Below are 19,639 nucleotides of genomic sequence, written 5' to 3' on the forward strand. Positions count from 1 at the left end.
TTCTTGTCGGCTCCATTAAGGGTCACATCTGGAGTCCCGCAGGGAAGCCATCTGGGCCCACTGCTCTTTGTCCTTTTCATCAATGACTTAATAGAGGGTATGGATTCCAACTGTCTTCTTTATGCTGATGACTTAAAAATCTTTCGACGTATTAAGGACTCTAATGACTGTCAATATTTACAAAACGATCTACAACAGCTTACGAAATGGTGTAAGGATAATCGGATGTATTTAAATACCAGTAAATGTTTTTTAATGAGCTTTTCCACAACTAAATATGATTATGCCGACTATCCATATAAAATAAATGGTGAACGCTTGCAGAAAGTGGATCAAGTTAAAGATTTGGGAGTTCTACTTGACAGGGAACTTTCATTTAGACCACATTATGAATATTTGATATCCTCTTGCTATAAAATGATTGGTTTCTTGTCCAGAATCGGCAAAGATTTTCGCAATCCACGTTCGCTAATCTTGCTTTATTATAGCTTTATACGTAGTAAGCTAGAATATTGCGCTGTGATCTGGACTCCGTTTTACCAGGTACATATTGACGCAATCGAGAGGGTACAGGCTAGATTTCTCAGGATGCTGACTTATCGCTATGGTCTAAAATATACACAACGATCGTACCTAAGCCGGCGGCTGCATTTTAAAGTTAGCACTTTGGAAAACCGTCGAACAGAAATTATGCTCACTACACTCCATAAGATACTGCACAGTACACTAAGTACAACATTAGCCTCAACTTTGAATTTAAATATCCCTAATTCCAGACCTCGAGCTGTTAAAAACAGAAACACATTTCACCTACCCGCTTGTAAAAGCCTAAGAGCTCAGCACGATCCTTTCATTCACATGAGACGCCTGTATAATAATTTGAACAATAGACTTGACATTTTCGTGGGTCTCTACCGTTTTAGATCACAAATAAGAAATATGTTTGAAAACTTACAAAAGGAAAGCTGAATCAGTTAAATATATATTAAGTTATACCACTGAATAATAACAGTACCCTACTACTCTACTCTTTTAGTTGTAATTTTGATTTTTTATAATATTAACTAAGTATCTAGGTATAAATATTTAAGAGAAGACGTTTAACACGCTTTAATTTTAAAAATGTTGTCAACACACAGTTAAGGATATTGTCACTAGAATGTAAGACCTTAAGCATGTTACTTATCATGTAATGTTTCATATCTGTAGTGTGATGCAAATAAATAAATAAATAAATAAATAAATATACTTACTTACCCTAAAATCACCCAAAATGTACTTGAACATAATTGTCAATAAAGTTGGCGAGTAAAAGTTTATCGACCCACTGTGCAAACTAACATGTGTGCGTGTCACTGCGTGTGCTGTGTGAAGAGCATTGAAAACCCAAAATTGGCGCGGCACGTCACCCTGTACGGGCCCTTAAATAGTGGTTTTCTCAAGACAGATTTGGAAATAGGAGTTAAAACGGAAACACATGAAACACGATACACAGAAAATGTGATTAATTTTCTTTTACGGAACTGAAACAATGCTATCGTAAACCATGTAGGTACATGTTTACGCTCAAGCTTTCTTCACACAATGTTGGTGTGAAATCAATTGTTTCACACGTGTACACGCTTGGTAAATGCATTTCTTTGATCGCTCGGCTGTGGCCTCTAAGCGCATTAGAGTACCAGGGTCTCATAGGACGGACGAGGCTAAAATTAGGTTTCCTCGCAGTCTGTAAGCTGGCACTGTGGTTTTAACAAGTGCGGCACAAAGCTAAGTTGTAGCTGTATGGCTTAACAATTGTATTTCAAAATGACAAAGGACAAAAGCAGAACAGTGAATGCCACTATTTTATTTACCTTTTCATGATGAAACTTTTTGAAAAAGTACTGGTAGACTTACTGAAAAGCTCTCTTTGATAGAAGCTCAGTAGGTACACTAATAGTGAGAAATATTGAGACTTTCTTTGTTTGAACAAAGGTTTATTTACATTATGTTGGTCACTTTTAAAACATCGTATAATGTAGGTACATTATGAAAAACGAGCATCGCTGGAAATGGACGGAGTGTCTGTGTTATTTACTATTGTACTTACACACAAATTGGATATACACGCGACATAGTTCCGTAGATTATCCTTGTTTGTTATTTACTAAACAATTTTCCACCTTGTTTGGTCGAAAGCTTCAAAACTACAAAATATGCATGTACTTAAATACCTACCTAGTTTTATTGTGAAAAAGTATTTACTTACTTACTTATATGTACACGTATATAGTCTGTACATCACCAGCCCATTATCGTCCATTTATGGACATAGACCTCTCCCAAGCATCGCCACACCATTGAGTCCTCGGCCTTCCTCATCCAGCCACCACCTCCAGTTCAGTTTGTACCTAATATATGTCAGAAAAATATACAAGAATGGTGTAAAATCTGTGAATTAGCACAGAGTATTTAATATTCTATTCTGTTCCTCCGGGTTAATTTGTCCGGTCACGTCGCAGCAGCCGGGGTTGCGCACTGCACTGGCCTAGCAGGCTCCGCAAACCCGTTCATTCATTTTATTGCTAAAGTAATTATCCTCTTTAAGCCCACTCAGCACCTACCCCCTTGTTTATTACACGTCCCCACAGTTTCGACACGTATTTAACCGTTTCACTATGGATCGACCAGCACGAAATATTACTGCCCGGTGCCCCATTTAACTGGCTAATGAGTAATGAGCGCTGTGTAGGTGAAAAAGTGATTCGGTGCATGTAAACGTTTAAATTTACTAGCTGCGGCCTGAAATGGGGAAGGAATAAACGCAGCGCCGCAATGGAACCTTGGAACTGTGTCACAATAACTTTGATTGTCTATTGTGTTGAACTCGGACTCGAATCACATGTGACCTACTCTTGCACTCTATTGATAAGACAATAATAAACATCACTAAACAAGACGCAATCAAGTAACATTATTAATGAGTAGCGAATCAGTCATACTGTCATATTGTATTTTCTCTCCTAAGTACAATGATATTTTCGTCACGAACGATCGATGGCGATGGTAAGAATAACTAGAAAGGTTCTCAATAAAAATAATTGAAATTAAAGCATTTTGAGAATTTTTCCGAAAAGAATAAACTAATTTTCTTAATTGAATTTGTTTCATTGATCATTTAGAGGTTCCATGAAAAGCGTAAGTTTACCTTTTTATCCCACGTCTGAAAGGGCTCCGTATTATTTCATAGACTTTTTTTAATTTATCGTACTTAGATAAGAATTTCTCTTTTGTAACCGTAATGGTAGCATATCATTGTAGAGTAATTTTTAAAGAAGAGTTCAAAAATTCAAGAGCAAATGCTTTAAAAACTGTTCAATCCTTAAACGCTTTCGTGTAATTTAATTTAGCTTAAGTTGACTGGCAAAAATGCCCCGTGTATTGTTACACAAAGGACAAAGTATTTGTTTTCATCTCACTGAGTTTACTCGGTATCGTAAATCAAAGAAATGAAAACACACTGTCGCAAAACGAGACAGCTCGTGCCTTTCTGTGTTCCAATGAACAGCCAGCAGTGCTAGCTCAAAATAAAATTGCTAGCTATCCAAACTCTTTTATATAAATTTCTATCCTAAATATACAGGGTATACAAAAGATAGTCACTCAGGAGTCATTCCAATTATTTTTTTTGTCTTACTATACAAATTTTACAGGAGCCTGTAAATAGAAACTGCGGTGTCGTTAGCGTAATTAAATATAATACTGAAGATACTCGTAAATAAGATATAATTAATTATAAAAACAGCTTAGTTTGTTCTTAAAAAATAATTTAAAAACGTCTTATAATTCCTACACCATTAAAGAAATATCAGCCTGAAAAATATGAAGTAAGTTAACCTTATTCTAAAAGTGCTGTTTGAACAGATATTTTTCGTCAAAAGAGAAACCGCAGCCATTACGATAAAAACCTAACGAGGATGAGCTTTAACATTACAGAGTCAGGAAAAACCAACTTAATCTATAAAGTAAATCTTTGTTAATAGTTTTACATTTAGCGACAATGGTAACATGTAGGTACAAAAAGTTGTGTGTTGCAAAAGGGGTTAAAATAAAAGCGAGCGTACCTCCAAACCACTTAATAAAATTCCAAAGTCGTAGAACATACCTATACGTTGTTATTAATGATTGAATGAATTTGATTTTGATTCAATTTAATCATGCGTTCGAGAGTCCCATTAGTAACCCCTTAGGAAGGGTTGGCTGGAAGAAATTGCTTCTTGGCAATAAGCCCGCCTTTGTGTACTTCTTACTTTTTCTGTCTTCATGTTTTTGTCTTTGTTTTGTGTATACAATAAAGTGTCTATAAATAAATAAATAAAAATAACCCCTTTCGGCTTACTGTACCATTTTGCAACACCCTGTATACTGTGCTACCAGTATAATCTAAAGGCTTGGCTGAGTTGAAACAAAACGCCACTGTCACAAATTCATAGCGCCTCATAAATTGGTATAATGCAGATGTATCACATTCACAATTTATCATCACCGTCACTATTCGGGCACCGATAGTAAAATTTTCAGTCTCAAATACGCTCGTTTGTAAGTTATTCAGTGTCACTTCCGAATTGCCATATGATAGTATTGCCATAGACTTATACGACATAGGTTCAAATTTTTTATGTGTCAAAATAGAAGTAAAATAGTGTAAAATGAAAGTAAATGCTAGTAGTCCACGTTGTTATATGCTACCAGTAGGTAATCGGTAGCTAGACTTATTAAAACTAGCATAAAAAAGACGTCAAATAATACCTTAGTATAAACTCAATAAATTTTAGTTTAAAGGCGCATAATTTTCTATCCACCAATCGAAACATGGCTCGTGATTCTCGTGAAACTCGTAAACTGCTAATAAATCATTAAAGTATATTTTCGCTTTGCTTTTCAACCTTAATTGATTTCATAATCTTCAAAGTACTTCAATGGAGTACACTTATCTACTGGTTCTTGGCGAAATTCGGTTTATTCTTGGAGTGTTCTGAGGATATTACAAGAATAAACAGAGTGTACATTCCATATCATACAGTAAATTGGTTCCTAATTGGTTTACATGTTTGCAAGGCAACCGAGAGGAGTCAAGCGTTTACTGTAATGAGAATGGCCAAATCTGACCCGCTTTGCAGCCACTCCCAACCTATTTTATTCAATGATAAAGTTGTTCTAAGGGCCACTTGCAGAAACATATTAAATCTAGATTTAGTGTCAAATCTCGATTTAAGAAACGTTAGTCCATATAAAATTTGACACTAAATCGAGATTTAACACTAATTCTAGATTTAATATGTTGGTGCAAGTGGCCCTAAATGAGGCAAAAAAATCTAAACTACGTTTAAAAAAAACTTAGTATGAGTAAAACATCTAGTCAGTACAAAGACTTGATCTTTCAGCACCTATATCTTCGTTCTCCCATGCCTCATAATAATAAAACTTACACCAGGATATACTGTAGTCATGGGCTACACATCAGTATATGTTTCATCAATGGCTGCTCTGGCGGGTCATGGCGCCTTAGAAAAATTGCCTTTCTCCTTTTAGGGACTATGTGCATTTGGTCTTGCATGCATGTCTAATGGTGTTCAACTGTTCGTTTTCCTTAAACTTTATCCTCTACTATTAGTATGAATATACTATAAGTACTACACCTAGGTACCAACTATGTGTCTTTTTATTTCACATCCATAAATCTAGAAGACCTTCATCGAATTACATTTGTGCGAAATTAATGAGATATTACATACATTTATAAATATACTCGATAATAAGCGCTTTGTCGTTAAATATTACCTACTGTGTCGGATATCTTACGCTTGTCTGGTACAGTGACAAGTGAAAGATTTACGGAAAATCACCCAAGCTCAGCTCTTGGTACAACGTTTTATAATAGAATCTACATTGTTATCCAAGGGCTGAAAGAGAGTAGCTGGAATAGTTCTAGGGATTTAATAAGGACGAGGTAGAACTGTGATTTTTATTATGAATACAATGAAGGTAAAAAAGCATGAACTATTTAAAGTAGGAAAAGGGATTATAGAAGTAAAGCGTCCCAAGAGATGATAGAAGCCGTATATTTTTTTAAAGACTCACATGTAAGTACGGTGGCCTGCGCCTAAAAGTATACATGCGGAGTTTTTAAAATAGCGATCTCAAGCTCACATGCGGCTCAAGCACATCCACATAAACACCACTGCTACACACATCACACACAACACGTCCCCGGATTTATAACAGATGTAGCTGGTCCCTTCATCATCAGGGATCGCTAATTTAAAAATTTGTATAAGAAATAATAGAATATGCCATTAAGGGTGGATTCGACCAACGTCGAGTAACTTTTTACTCCCGAGTAAACTAGCAGTTACTCGCGAGTAAGCCGATTTTGCATTCTACCAAACCCGAAACCAAGATAAGTAGCTTATCCCAAGAATAAAATGTTATACCGCCAAAATTGACCGTGTAACGAGCTTATCCGAGAGTAATTTTGTAATGGCGGCGGCACATCAGCTGATTAGAAAACCGTCATAATGACATATAAGCACATCTGTCAAAACATAAACAAAAGTAAGTTAATAGGCAAATTCTCAAAATAACAACAGCGAATAAAATATTAAAACATAAACAATTTCATACTATTATAATCCATTCAAACTAAGTTGGCATGTCATTTCTATTGCATGCTTTGAAACGCAACTATTTTTATTTTAGTTGCATTACAGTTTCGTTCCTCGTTCATTCAATTAATCATGGTATAACTTGGTAGAATGCAAATGTACTTATCCTAGATATTTACTCGCGTATAAATTTTATTCCGGTATAGTTATTCTCGTGTAAGATGATGTTTGGACGAATTCGCCCTAAAACGTCTAGTCTTCTAGAAGACATACGTTTTTTTTGAGACAATGGTCTCAAAATGTGATTATTTCTTACTTGTTTAGTAGTGGAAGACGTTACTTTCAGTATGTAGTTTTCTCTATTCTGGTTTTAAAGCCTCCCACTGTTCAGTATACACATTGGTAATAAATAAATAATATTTTTTACGAATCCATTCGTCGATTTCATTCCAGTAATCATTAAAATCAAGCTTTGCCTGAGCCGCTGTTCGATTCATGAAAATGCTAAAACTTTTCATTTGCGGCTTCCATCGACATTTTATTCATACGTTTTCATCATGAGAATTTTAATAAAACCAGTTTTTACAGGTTCCATATATTTACAGCATAAAGTACAAGGGTTTAATGTTGAAAGTTTATTTAATCTTTTATATAGGTATAATATTTTTATAATATAATATATACATACCTAATACCTATATGAATAAATAAAATTTATTCATGGAAAAAAAAACTTACACGTCGTCACATCTATCACCGTCTTTTATGATTTGAAAGAAAAAAGACGGATCAAAGTCACTTGAATTCATTCTTGAATAAGCCTTATTTTATTTTAATGGCATAATCGTGTCTCTTCATCTGTATAAATAAATAAAAAGAAAAGCGACTGACTGACTGATTGTTTGAACAAAATATTGTATATATACATACGAAAATTCAATGCCTAAACGGTGAAGGAGGAAATGCGAGTAAAGGACAGAGTACGACCTACTAATACTCGTAATATAAATGGGAGAAATATTACCTATATATATGTTTTTGTTTTCTTAACACAAATTTTCATTTGTCTACAAGTTCAAGCCAATACACATGGTCGTTTATCTAATCAAAAACTCCGTTTCCACCTCAGATAGACCATGGAACTTATAACACCATTTCCAGGTTGGTTTAAAAACCTCTAAGACCTAAATATCGCGTGGTTCATATAAAGCCACGTCATGCTCAATACCTCTTAAATTACAAAGTTTAACTAGTAAAGTTGAGAACTAAGCATCTGTGAGGCACGATTCACGAACGTTTCTCAAATGTTTGCACGAAAGTGTTTAGCAAACATAATCCTCTTGAACACAATAACTCTACCAAACAAATAATAAATTAAACTACAAAAAATAAAAAGCGTCGCCGGATTTCTCATCAAAATCCCTTTTCTTTCTAAGATGAGTTTTAATTGCGATTAAAGCAAATATTTACAGTGGACAAAAGGTCTGGTTTTATTTCCCGTTGCTGTGAAATCCTGTGATCTTCACTTTTATTTTTACCGTTGAAAGTAGGTACTTGTTTTAAAATAAAGGAAATTCAATTCTACATTGGTATTGACTCAGTGTGCTCAACAATCAATCATCAACAAGAGTTATTTTGTATCATAGTCTTGTGACTCATTTATTATCTTTATAAACATTTAGATGAAACTGTTGGCTTTATTAACGTCGATCATTTTTATATTTTATTTCATTACTCAAACTGGCAACAGAACCATAGCCTGTGTACTAACTTCTACCTTGAATAAAATGTCTGTCTTGGGATTTTGAACTAATTTCATATTTGCATTACTTGCTCCTGTCATTACCACTTAACTATTAATTAATACTTAATCGGAAAAGAAAGACAGCTCAGCCACCTCTTATTAAATATTATACAAAGCTGCCAAACTGGGTTCAAGAACACTGTTCGTGCTTAATTAATACTCGCAAAGCATTCACGAAACGTTCAACTTGCTTTCACGAAACCGCTTCTAAAGAGCATTCATAGGTATATTTATACCTACATAGATACAGCCTGGTTAAGTAATTACTTCTAACTGCACCAGGGAAATGCGTACCGGATATAGACCGGAGAGGACCGGAGCCTCTCACAAACATATGCAAATTATAAATGGAGATGTCAGCACAATAGAGTGTGATAATTTGATGCTGTTTAATTATAATTAAAGTGCGGGATCGGATTAGTGCAGAGCGAGCGGAGGGGCGCCCGCGCTCGCTGGACTAACTACGGGAAAATGGCAACGCATTCATTGTTCTTTCAGATGCAGCTGCGCCAAGAAAATTACTACATGGATCTATTAGAGACATTTTCGTTATGAAAAATTAAGCCTGCAGACCCTGAAACATCCTTCGCAAAATATATAAATAGTCGTTAGAAGTAGTTAGAAAAACAAAGGTTTCTCGCTTATTTACGAAATTACTTATGACAAATGATACAATAATTAAAATGTGATTTTAACAATAAAGATTTGCTACAGTACCAAATAAAAATGCGTCCAAAATTTTCGAATAAGTTAAAAAAGAAAACGAAGATTATTGCCATTATACCTAACTAAGTACAAGTGTTTATTTACACACCGACCTCGACGATCAGTCGGGTTTCGTTACTTAGTGGTCCACGATAAGGTCAGCAAAGCTGAGAACAGAAACAATATTGATAAAGACTGCTACTATGTGGGGTTGTGATGCGTCGTAGTGCCGCGTAGGTTAGGGTGTAGCCAGACTGGCGATGTCGGAGCGCGTGCCGAGCGGAGCGGGCGCCGGCTGCGGGCGCGCGCTGCGCTGGGGCTAGAGGCATGTGAGTGGCGGTGGGCGGCGCGGGCAATGGGCGTGTGAGGAGCGCGATGGCGGCGGTGGCCGGCCTGTACGGGCTGGGCGACGAGCAACGCGCGCGGCACCGGCGCGGCCAGCAGGCGCAGGCGGAGCGCTCCGAGTCACGCGACGACAACACTGAGGCGTAAGTCTGCACACACCTTTACCACATTATCTCATCTCGTTCATTAAGTGCGCTGTTTGCGTTCGCCTCGAATCACACTCGGCCGATCTTAATTAGTATGTATTACGCCGCTTTGATCTCCTCCTGAGGCTTAGTCGTCGTGTACACAGAGGACCAAATTATACGGGAAATATATTATTTTGGCTCAGCTGCTAAAGAAAAATATTTATTTTGCGATTGCGAACCTCGAGATATCCTATTTAGCTACATTATAAGTGTTATTACTTTCGCCGAGAGGAATAATACAAGAACCACGGCCCTGCGAAATGCAGCAATCGTATTATGCAGTCCAGTAACTTTGATTGTATCGTTTCAACCGAGTGAATTGCAGCTCGGATCTGGACGCAAGGGTCATCAAAGTCCTCTTCTGCACTTAATTGTATCGATCTTGGAATTGAAATTCAGATAAGCCATAGTTTGTAAAGTATCGAGTAACTTTCAATGATAGACACTGAAACACTTTCCGTTAAAGCATCTTTTAGATCGGTGTCATTTGGACCGTAGCCCGGTTCGCTACGTTTTGCATTATGCATCGCAGTAATTCATATTCATATTTGAAATAAAGCACGCCGGATAATGCACGAGTATCAGGTACACCGAATTGAGTGCCGTTTCGCCTTTTCACGTGTTATATTGGATAAGCGCACAGAGTCATTAGCAGTTTCATTATTTTGTTACTTAACTACACGCATTTCTGCCAAAAATATAAATTGTAGAGGTCTGGCAGCCTACTGTAAATGATTAACATACAAGTAAACACTTACCGACATTGACAAATAGCTTAATTTCATTTTAAATTTTAAAATAAAAGTTTCAAAATCATACGGGTTGCCATCTTTATCACTTTATCGCGATTGTGTACATATAGGGATGTGATTGGTGGGACGGCATCATACAAGTTTGATCGAAGCGTCCGTAGTCGAGCGGGCCTCAGTGATCGTAACTGATCGCTGAGGTTAAGCAACAACTGACACGGTCAGCCATTGGATGGGTGACCAATTTCAAGGGGTGCTTTTCTGGACGCTTCCGTGCTTCGGACGGCACGTTAAGCCGTGGGTCCCGGTTGCTGCTTCGGCAGCAGTCGTTAAGCCTAGTCAGAGGCCTTCGGGCGGCTTGAAAACATCTGACAGTCGGGTTGCCCACTTACCCGACAACTCTCTCAGCACAAGCTTGCTTGTGTTGGGGTCCACCAACCCGCACTTGGCCAGCGTGGTGGACTAGGCCTAAACCCTTCCTTCATTGGAAGGAGACCCGTGCCCCAGCAGTGGGGACGTAATGGGTCGTGATGATCATACAAGTTTATCAACGAAAAAACAAACCAACTACCTACAATGTTTCGTAAAAAGCTACATTATACACTTCAATTACCAATGTTAACTCCATCAGCTTGTCCATTTCGAAGAGCTGTGGTTAACTATCAAGCATATTATAGTACCTATATTTGATTTAATTACTTGCTATATTTTGAGTTTATTAAACCACAATTTCAACACGATTTCCCCTTATAAATAGCAATTTGCAGGTTGTGGGTATAATTACTAGTTATCATCGACGCGCCGTATGCACCTGTGGTTTATTAATATCCGAAGTGGCCAGGAACTGAATTTTGTACATCAAACCATCATACATGTACTGACTGAATATTAGGGTAAACTACACAATTATTGACACTTTGAGACAAGACGTCTGCAAAAGTGGCCATAAATACGCATAAAATATTAGTAGGTAATAAGAATTAAAATGGGTTATTTATTTGATAATTATGATAAGAAAAAATACTTTAATATCTTTAGTAAATTCGTATATCCTTTTTGCCGGCTGGACGTAAGCCTCTCCTAATGCCTTCCAACCACCGACCAACGACCCATTTTTTCTCTGTACATTTGTTTCACATGATATTTTATCTGTATTAGGTTACATAATAATTATTTGGTTAAATAATAATTTTTAATTCAGAAATTAATAATGTGAAATATTCATAAAATCCGATATCAAAATAAACATTACAGTTAGTAACAAAAATGTTTAACCATCATATAACATAACAGCTGTGGGCAGAATTCATAGAATTTTAATCTATAGGTCTGTTGCCGTTCTATTCTAAATGGTGCTAAATTAAGTACTTAAGTAAGTCGAAAAATGGGACTTAAGGGGTTAGTCTAGATAGTTTTTGTTTTACATCTTTTGAAAATAAAATAGCCCAAAATAATGAATCTCGCTAGTTTATTTTGTTATGATTTAGTTTTACTATTATGGTTAATAGTCTTTCAGAATCACGAAATGAGTCACCCCCTTAGTCACTTACTATAGGTACTTGGTTCGAGATAAACTTTGGCAACACCCTATAAAACGAACTGTGGCACAATGGAGAAATAATTTCACGTCAACAACTTTTTTCAATTTCCGATGGCGAGAGTTCGATAATAATCTTGAGTTTTATACCGAACATGTTTATTTTACAGACTACAGGGTGCGTACATATTTTTTTGTTGCTATAACTATCGCTTTATCCGGTTGAAACTCTAACCCCCTTATTCATAGAAAAGTTACAATACGTTTTAACTAATAAACTGTTTTGTCCCTCTCTGTCAAAGAACAAATTGTACTTTGTCGGAGAGGGACAAAACAGTTTATTAGTTAAAACGTTCTGTAACTTCTCTATGAATAAGGGGGTAAGTATGTAATTATTATTTACAATCGCACAAAAAATACAACAAAGTACAAATAGAAATCATAGTCGGTGTCCTTATAATATATAGGTATATCTCTTTTCAGCTGACATGATTCCTTTATCATAGTTCATAATTTTACGAATTACGCACTAGACTATAATACTATTGAGAAATCGGTGTCAATTAGATACATTCCATTGGATACTACTTATACAAAATCTATAGAATGGCTATCTCTTAAACCGTTAAACTCATAACATGAATAACATCACAAGAATCATCTTAGCTGAAACGAGTTAGTTGAAACATAATCGCTCTTGCTCAATTCGATTTTTAATGGATTCTTTCTATGTAAAAATACTTGAAGTTTCCCCTCACACTATGTTTTCTATGAAATGTTTTCCTCGAAGCACAGGTTTAAAGCGATAGCGATAGTAGGTAATGAAGACCATTAGACCATCTGTTATTGTAGAAAGGAAGCTTTAAGGTAGACAGTCAAATTTTTTTTTTGTAGCAGTTCAACTGTCGCTTCTAATTTCAAACCGTACCTCTACCTACCTCTACCTACCTCATTAAAAAAAGTTGAATTTTTCATATCATTCTTTTTGATCACAACATGGTTGACTGACCCGTTTTCTCATTCAAAGAAGCCTACCTAATCATGCGAACATAAATAGGTACATATTAATATCATACTAATATAAGTTCTGCTTAACTTGAAGTTACCAGTTGTGAAACCGCCAGACACTCCGACAGCAGTGAAACTATACGATAGTTGAATTACAAAGAGCCTTTGAGATCGAACTCAAATAGAACATACAAACCAATATGTTTATTTGACTACGTCCACAAATTGTACTGCGAAGTTACTCTTTGAAACAGATAGTGTTCTAATCATGTTTTAAGTGATGTTCTTGTGAGATAGGTAAGTTATTGGATTGTGTGGTTAAGTCTCTATTTGGTCAAAGATGCAAACTTATATAATATGCCAACCTACTCGTATTTACATCGGTCTGAACTTTCGTAAGAAATGAGATTGTGAAATTGAATATTGAATTGACTTTCGAAACATGTACATGTACTAGACATACCTAGGTCCTTATTTGTACCTGTGTACAAATAAAAAATATTCTATATATATCTATCTACGTCTATTGTCCAATACAATGGCCGACACACTTTAAAGCTGACTTTAAAATAATGTATTGTGTTTAAAATACAATATAGTTGCCTGTGCCTCAAAAAAATCGAAGCGTAGCTAATAAGCTTTCGGAAGATATCCACCTTATTTCATACTTACAAATAAACTCCTACATCATCCATTATCGCTTGAACTTGTACCAGCTTCGTAGTTACATTTTTTAAAGGTACAGTAGGGGTAAAAAAAGCTGACCCCTCTTAGATACTGTCATTCTCAAAAGGGTCAGGTTTCTTTGCTTCAAACTGTACATTTGATTTAAAACATTTACGCACTGATTCAATCCAACACCCACAATTCAATTAACCAGGATCCATTGTGGGAAAGCAATTGCTGATTTAAATTCAAACACGCTGTATACGAGGAGAACCTCCAAAAGCGGGGGTGATAATTACGTATTAAAGGCACATTTTAATCACAAATTTGCTACACGTGATGGATAGAATTAATAAATAATAATAAAAATTATGCGACTGCAATCCTTAAAAGGGTAGTAAGAGTTCGCGAGCCGTATCGCCGTTTTGGAATGAGTACAATGCAATAAGGTAGGCAAACGATACACATACAGAAGCTACATGTGCAGATTTCCTCAGATCACTTGTTAAAATTGTATGTAAATAGAACAAAACAATACATACAAAACTTTCCGCTTTCAGATAGTGTTAGGAACTACAGAATAGGTAGATCAGTAATTTGGAGCAAACATTTACTTACCCCAGACACAAAAATTATACAGACAAAGTTCCCAAACTTTACTTTTACAAAAATTACACAGCTAACGAAAAATACATTTTGATTATATTATTTATTGATTGTCACAGGTTGTGTTGCCACGTTTCATTCTGTGCAGACATTCCATTAGTAAGAAAGTAATGTAGGTATATTCGAGGAACCCACGCGTATTAGGCAACTCTACTAAGCAGTAGGTATTAAACTTAAACATGTTATAGGAAAACTTACAACTTCGTAAGCTTAGCGGGGTAGTTGCTAACAAAGAAATACCACCAATGTTGCGAAGTTAGGCTCACACTTGTATCGGCTACCGTAAATAATAGGTAAATAGGAATGGCCGGGATAGTAACAGAATCTATGTTTCCAGAACTGTGTATAAGTGTTAATCCTAACTAATATTATAAATGGGCAGTTCTTCTTTTTAACCTACATAATGAGTAAAAAATTATCCCAAATTCGAAAAAAAAAACTATAGCTTTTTGGTGAACTCTTATCATTTTTATGATAGCTTCATGTCTATTCTATCGAAAAAGGTGGTTGGCCGCGTAGTTTACCAATTTTTTCAATATTTTAAGGGCATAATACGTGGATAAGGCACAAAAAATTACACCTTCGTCACATTATCTTTTATTTTTTTTTAACGAGATAGTCTTCGTTGTTTGAAATGAAACTTTTTTGATACGCTAATAAACAAAATACCATTTTAGAAAACATATGAAGGAATGGATTTTTAGTAATAACAAAATATTGATTAAGTAGTTATTACCACTCTGTCACAATTTCAGCTAAAATGAAGCTTGTTTTTGTTATAAATATTTTTTCGGTGCTAATTACAGTAAAAAATTAACATCAATGACTAAATTTAATATGATTTTTCCAAAGTTGTACTATTTATAACATAACATATAAACGACCAAAAATAAGTTGACTACCAGGAGACACCAATCGTTACAAAGTGGTAAACGATGTGACAGAGTTGTTATTCTATTAAATATTAGGCAGGGTTTTGGAATAAAACAGTTTTATTTAATAAGAATAATTTAGTAACTTACATAAAAATCATTATGGTTTCAATTTAGTCAAAGAATTAACTGGAGATATCTCTATAATTAGTATAACTAATTAAAATCACACTTGAGAACCTCTGGAGACTGAAATATCCGTATTTCAGGAACTTAAAGGACAAATTTGTCCAACTACATAAATTTATGTTTATCTGCACAAATAATAATTTCGACCAACTAAAATTTAAGTAATATAACGAAAAATTACGTAATTTCTTAAAGTTTTAATCAGCCATATTTCGAAAGTACAGAAGTGGCTCTTAGAACTTGAAAAACTATTTTTTTACTTTTTTAATTACCTTAGAAGCTGGAAGGTCTTTAATGTAATCATCAAACATCCGATAAATCAATCTCCACCATATTAAACAGTCTACCACATTCATCGTCTGTTCTTGAGAACAATAGCACGAAATTACCTTTTTCACTAACGAAACTTTTTATTACTGCAGCGCAAGTGTATTGGACGTTCCTTTCGCTTCGTACTTTAACCAAAACGTGTAGTTTCTCTTCAATTTTTCGTTGATGAATATCCTCAGGTTGGAGTGTTTGGTTAGAATGTGACAGATTTGTCGTGTGACAGAGGGGTAAAATGTATTGCAAAGTCGAATAGTATTTAAACAGTAACATAAAATGTATTATTCACATGTTGATTGCAAAGTAATCGTTATTACCAATGAGTAAATAACAAAATAATAATTTAAATATATTTTATTTTAACAATTATCTACGTGACAAAGCTGTCGCCGAATAAACACACGCACCTCCTGTCACACTTTGCGGGTGGCCGATACGCGGTGTCTGGATCTCTAAGGGGAAATCTTACCAAGGGGGAAAAGGAGATCTTAAACTCTGATCGATGGCAATAAGGACGAGTGGCTCAAACAAATATTTTAAATGGCAACCTACGTGACAGAGTGTAACTACTAAAACATTGGGTAGTGAGAGACAATTTTTCAACAATTTTTTTAAATATTTCAGAAATATTTTAAAAATATATATTTTGTTTTACTAAATAAGTAATACCTTCTGGAGTTTAAATAAAATTTTATATTTTATCTCGTCATATATTTTTTTCTAACATTATGAAATATACGCAGGATGAAGTGGCAGGAGACAGCCAAGATTCGTATGAAATACACCTCTGTCACGCGGATTTACCACTCTGTAACGTAATTTTAAATACAAAAATATAAATTTATATTTTTGTAAACGTTCACAGCCGTTGTGTTTTTAGTACAATGCACGTTGAAATATAAATAAATAAATAAATATTTGTAAAACTCATGATATTTTCCTCACAACTGGAGGAGACACAGTTATGTAGGTTAAAAAGAAGAACTGCCCAAATGCGAAAGTAACTGTGTTTGTCTGTCTGTCTATTACTCTTTCACGCCAAAACTACTGAACGGATTTGAATGAAATTTGGTATTTACATATATGCTGTGGACCCTGAGAAAGAACATAGGCTATTTTTTATCCCGGAACTCCCACGGGAAAACTTTTAAGGCGAAGCGAAGTTCGCGGGAACAGCTATATAAAAATATAAAAGAGTCATGGGTAAAGGCTTTTTTAATCAATGTTTTACGTATTTAAAAAACTTTATCGCTTAAATGGTGATAGCAATAATGAGAATGTTCCAACTAAGCACATTCTTGTTCCTATTTACCCTGGAATTCCCATTTACCGTTTTACGGGTCCGTAGGCCGAAATGGTTCCTCTATTTTTGTAACGTGTGCCTGAAAAGTGGTCATATTTATAGTCGTGAAAGTATGCTAATCGTAAATATTTAAACACGGAGAGTGAGGCCTTGAACATACCTCCCCTAGACTGAAGCTTCAGCCTAGGGGCTCTGGTAGCGCCACCAATCGGTGGGTAGCAGAACTAAAGAAATGTCATCTGCCTACCCCGCCGATATTTTTTCAAGAATTTTTAACATCTTAGAACAAAAGATGTTCTAGAATGATGAGCCACCTCTTTCCGGCTTACTGTATCTACCACTTTCGCAACCCTCCTTTTACGAGTAAAATAAAACCGAAATTCTACTTTTGATCGTATTTTTACTAAAAATTATCTTTGATAGGTATATAACAATACAATTCATATATAAATTTAATATTTTGCCTCACCTTAGTAGTAGTATGTTTTTTTCTAAATAAGTATTTTAATACCTATGTCCAGCATTTAATGACGATGATGATCATGATGATGGTGATAATATTTATTATTTTATTATCGTTATACCTACCTTATAAATAGTAGTTTATATTCGGCTCTCATTAATAATTGAAAATACAGGATTCGACAGCTTTAGCAGTACTTACTCTACATTTACCTATGCTTGAAGGTATCAACTGTAAACTATGTTATCCACTACTGTTTCTAAAAGTGAAAGGTTATGATTAATGTACAGTCAGCAGCAGCTGCTTTAGTAGCTATACACTTTTGTACCTTGTCAAAATACCTACTAAACAAAACGTCAATGTTTGAATGAATGAATAGGCAGTTAGTGAGATTTACCTATAATAAAACAAGTTGACTGACTGTTACCTATAATAAAACAAGAGCGTAAGTGCTGCTCAATAAAAATTCAACCAATTACAGCGCTGCATTTCATACTTAAGTTTAGCTTAACTTGACGTTATCAGTTGTGTAACAGACAGTCAGACAAATACACTCTGGTATACTTGGTTTACCAATTTTACTTCAGTAAGACAGTTAATGCTAGATCCACTGGGTCACCGAGGATTTAGAGATAATCCGATATTACTTACCTACTAATACATATTATAAAGGCGAAAGTTTGAGTGTGAGTTGTGAGTATCTTGTTTGTATGTTTGTTTCTTCTTCACGTCAAAACGGCTCCACCGATTTTAACGAAATTTGGCATGGAGTTAGCTGACTCCTAAGGAGTCCAGTCATTGACACATAGGCTACTTTTTATTGCAGAATTCCCATGGGAAAACTTTTTAAGGTGAAGCGAAGCTCACGAGAACAGCTAGTACGAGTAAGAATATAAAGGAGGGTTCACCGGCCGTAACAATGTAGGCCGCAAATTTCGGAATGGTCAAAATTCACTCAATCACTGTCAGTAATTTTACAGCTGCAGCAGGCCAGCTATAGGAGGCGTACTCTTACATTGATAATGCATTTATGGTTGTATAGTAACACAGTACATGATTTCCATGCCATCAAGAGAAAACGCAACGTTATGATGAGACGCTATCGGAAAAGTAACACAATCCAGGGGGGTCACTCTTTAAATCCACGTACGAACGAATAAGAATTGTCACGCAATCGGGACGCTTAATACAACTAGGTACATAGAACCGGAATAGTTATGTTTCATTCGTTCTTTTTTTGTTAGCTGAGCCGCGAGCACAGGATTCGAAACCTTCGTTTACGTTGCGTATCGTCAAATGTCACTGTCAAAATGTAAGGCAAAAGTGTTAGTTCCAAAAGTGGCATTTGTTTTTTCCATATGTTTGTGTAAATTCGAAAATAGTGACAGTTGACGACACTGAGCTGCGAGCACAGAATTCGAAACCTCCGTTTACGTTGCGTATCGTCAAATGTCACTGTCAAAATGTAAGGCAAATTTGTTGGTTCCACAGGGGTATAATCGTGACAGTTCTGACATTGCGAAAAAGAGACGCTTAGCTACATTAAGCGTGAGAAAGAAACGTTAAGCTGTAAATGTTTTTTGTCCTTTTTGCTGTGGCGCCTGTTTACGTCAGTTCTCTGTGCCAAACAATGAAACAAATGAAAAATCTGTGCCAAACAAAGGCTGACAGTTACAACAAAATTTTCTAAATGCTATTTATTTTTGATTTGCTAGTGATTTGTGGGTGTTTATTAAGTTTATTAGACTATTATCATCACTTAACGAGTGTGTGACATGGGTGGGTGGATTTTGTTCGGGTGTATAGAGCATAATGAACGAAAACACGATGGAATGATGGATGAGATATATTTTCACATGTAAGTAGATACTATCAAGTTTAACAAGCTTACATTCATCATAGTACTATCTATTGGCTCGATTTTAATATAAAACGATACTAATTTTAATACTGTAAGGTCTTTTAGTATCAGTTTTAAGTAAAAATTACGAGGTACCATATCATAACAAATCACATGGTGTTGCAAGTTATTGAAAATTTATTTTACCCACAAATATTATAGTATGCAAAGAAAATACTAGAAATTGTAACGGACTCGGGTTGGGTTTACAAATGGGGCGCACGAATTCGGTTTTTGTGAAGATTGTATTTTGTAGAAGTCATTCTCCTCTTT

At 35.5% G+C, this 19,639-nt stretch overlaps 1 protein-coding gene across 6 annotated transcripts in view; it reads left to right on the forward strand.

Annotated features, from left to right (window-relative positions):
* LOC119694813 (potassium voltage-gated channel protein Shaker) overlaps positions 1 to 19,639 on the forward strand; it is a 191,064-nt gene that overhangs the window by 116,167 nt on the left and 55,258 nt on the right. Inside the window, exon 1 of one of the 6 annotated variants that reach the window (XM_048632836.1) lies at positions 9,023 to 9,641. The exons of the other annotated variants lie outside the window; for them this stretch is intronic. Coding sequence (XP_048488793.1) covers positions 9,529 to 9,641 — 113 coding nt within the window. The 5' untranslated portion in view covers positions 9,023 to 9,528. Of the gene's footprint in view, positions 1 to 9,022; positions 9,642 to 19,639 lie in introns of those variants that run through there. 6 annotated transcript variants of the gene reach the window in all.

This window comes from Plutella xylostella, chromosome Z (assembly GCF_932276165.1).
Source record: "Plutella xylostella chromosome Z, ilPluXylo3.1, whole genome shotgun sequence".
NCBI classification, from domain to species: Eukaryota; Metazoa; Arthropoda; class Insecta; order Lepidoptera; family Plutellidae; genus Plutella; species Plutella xylostella.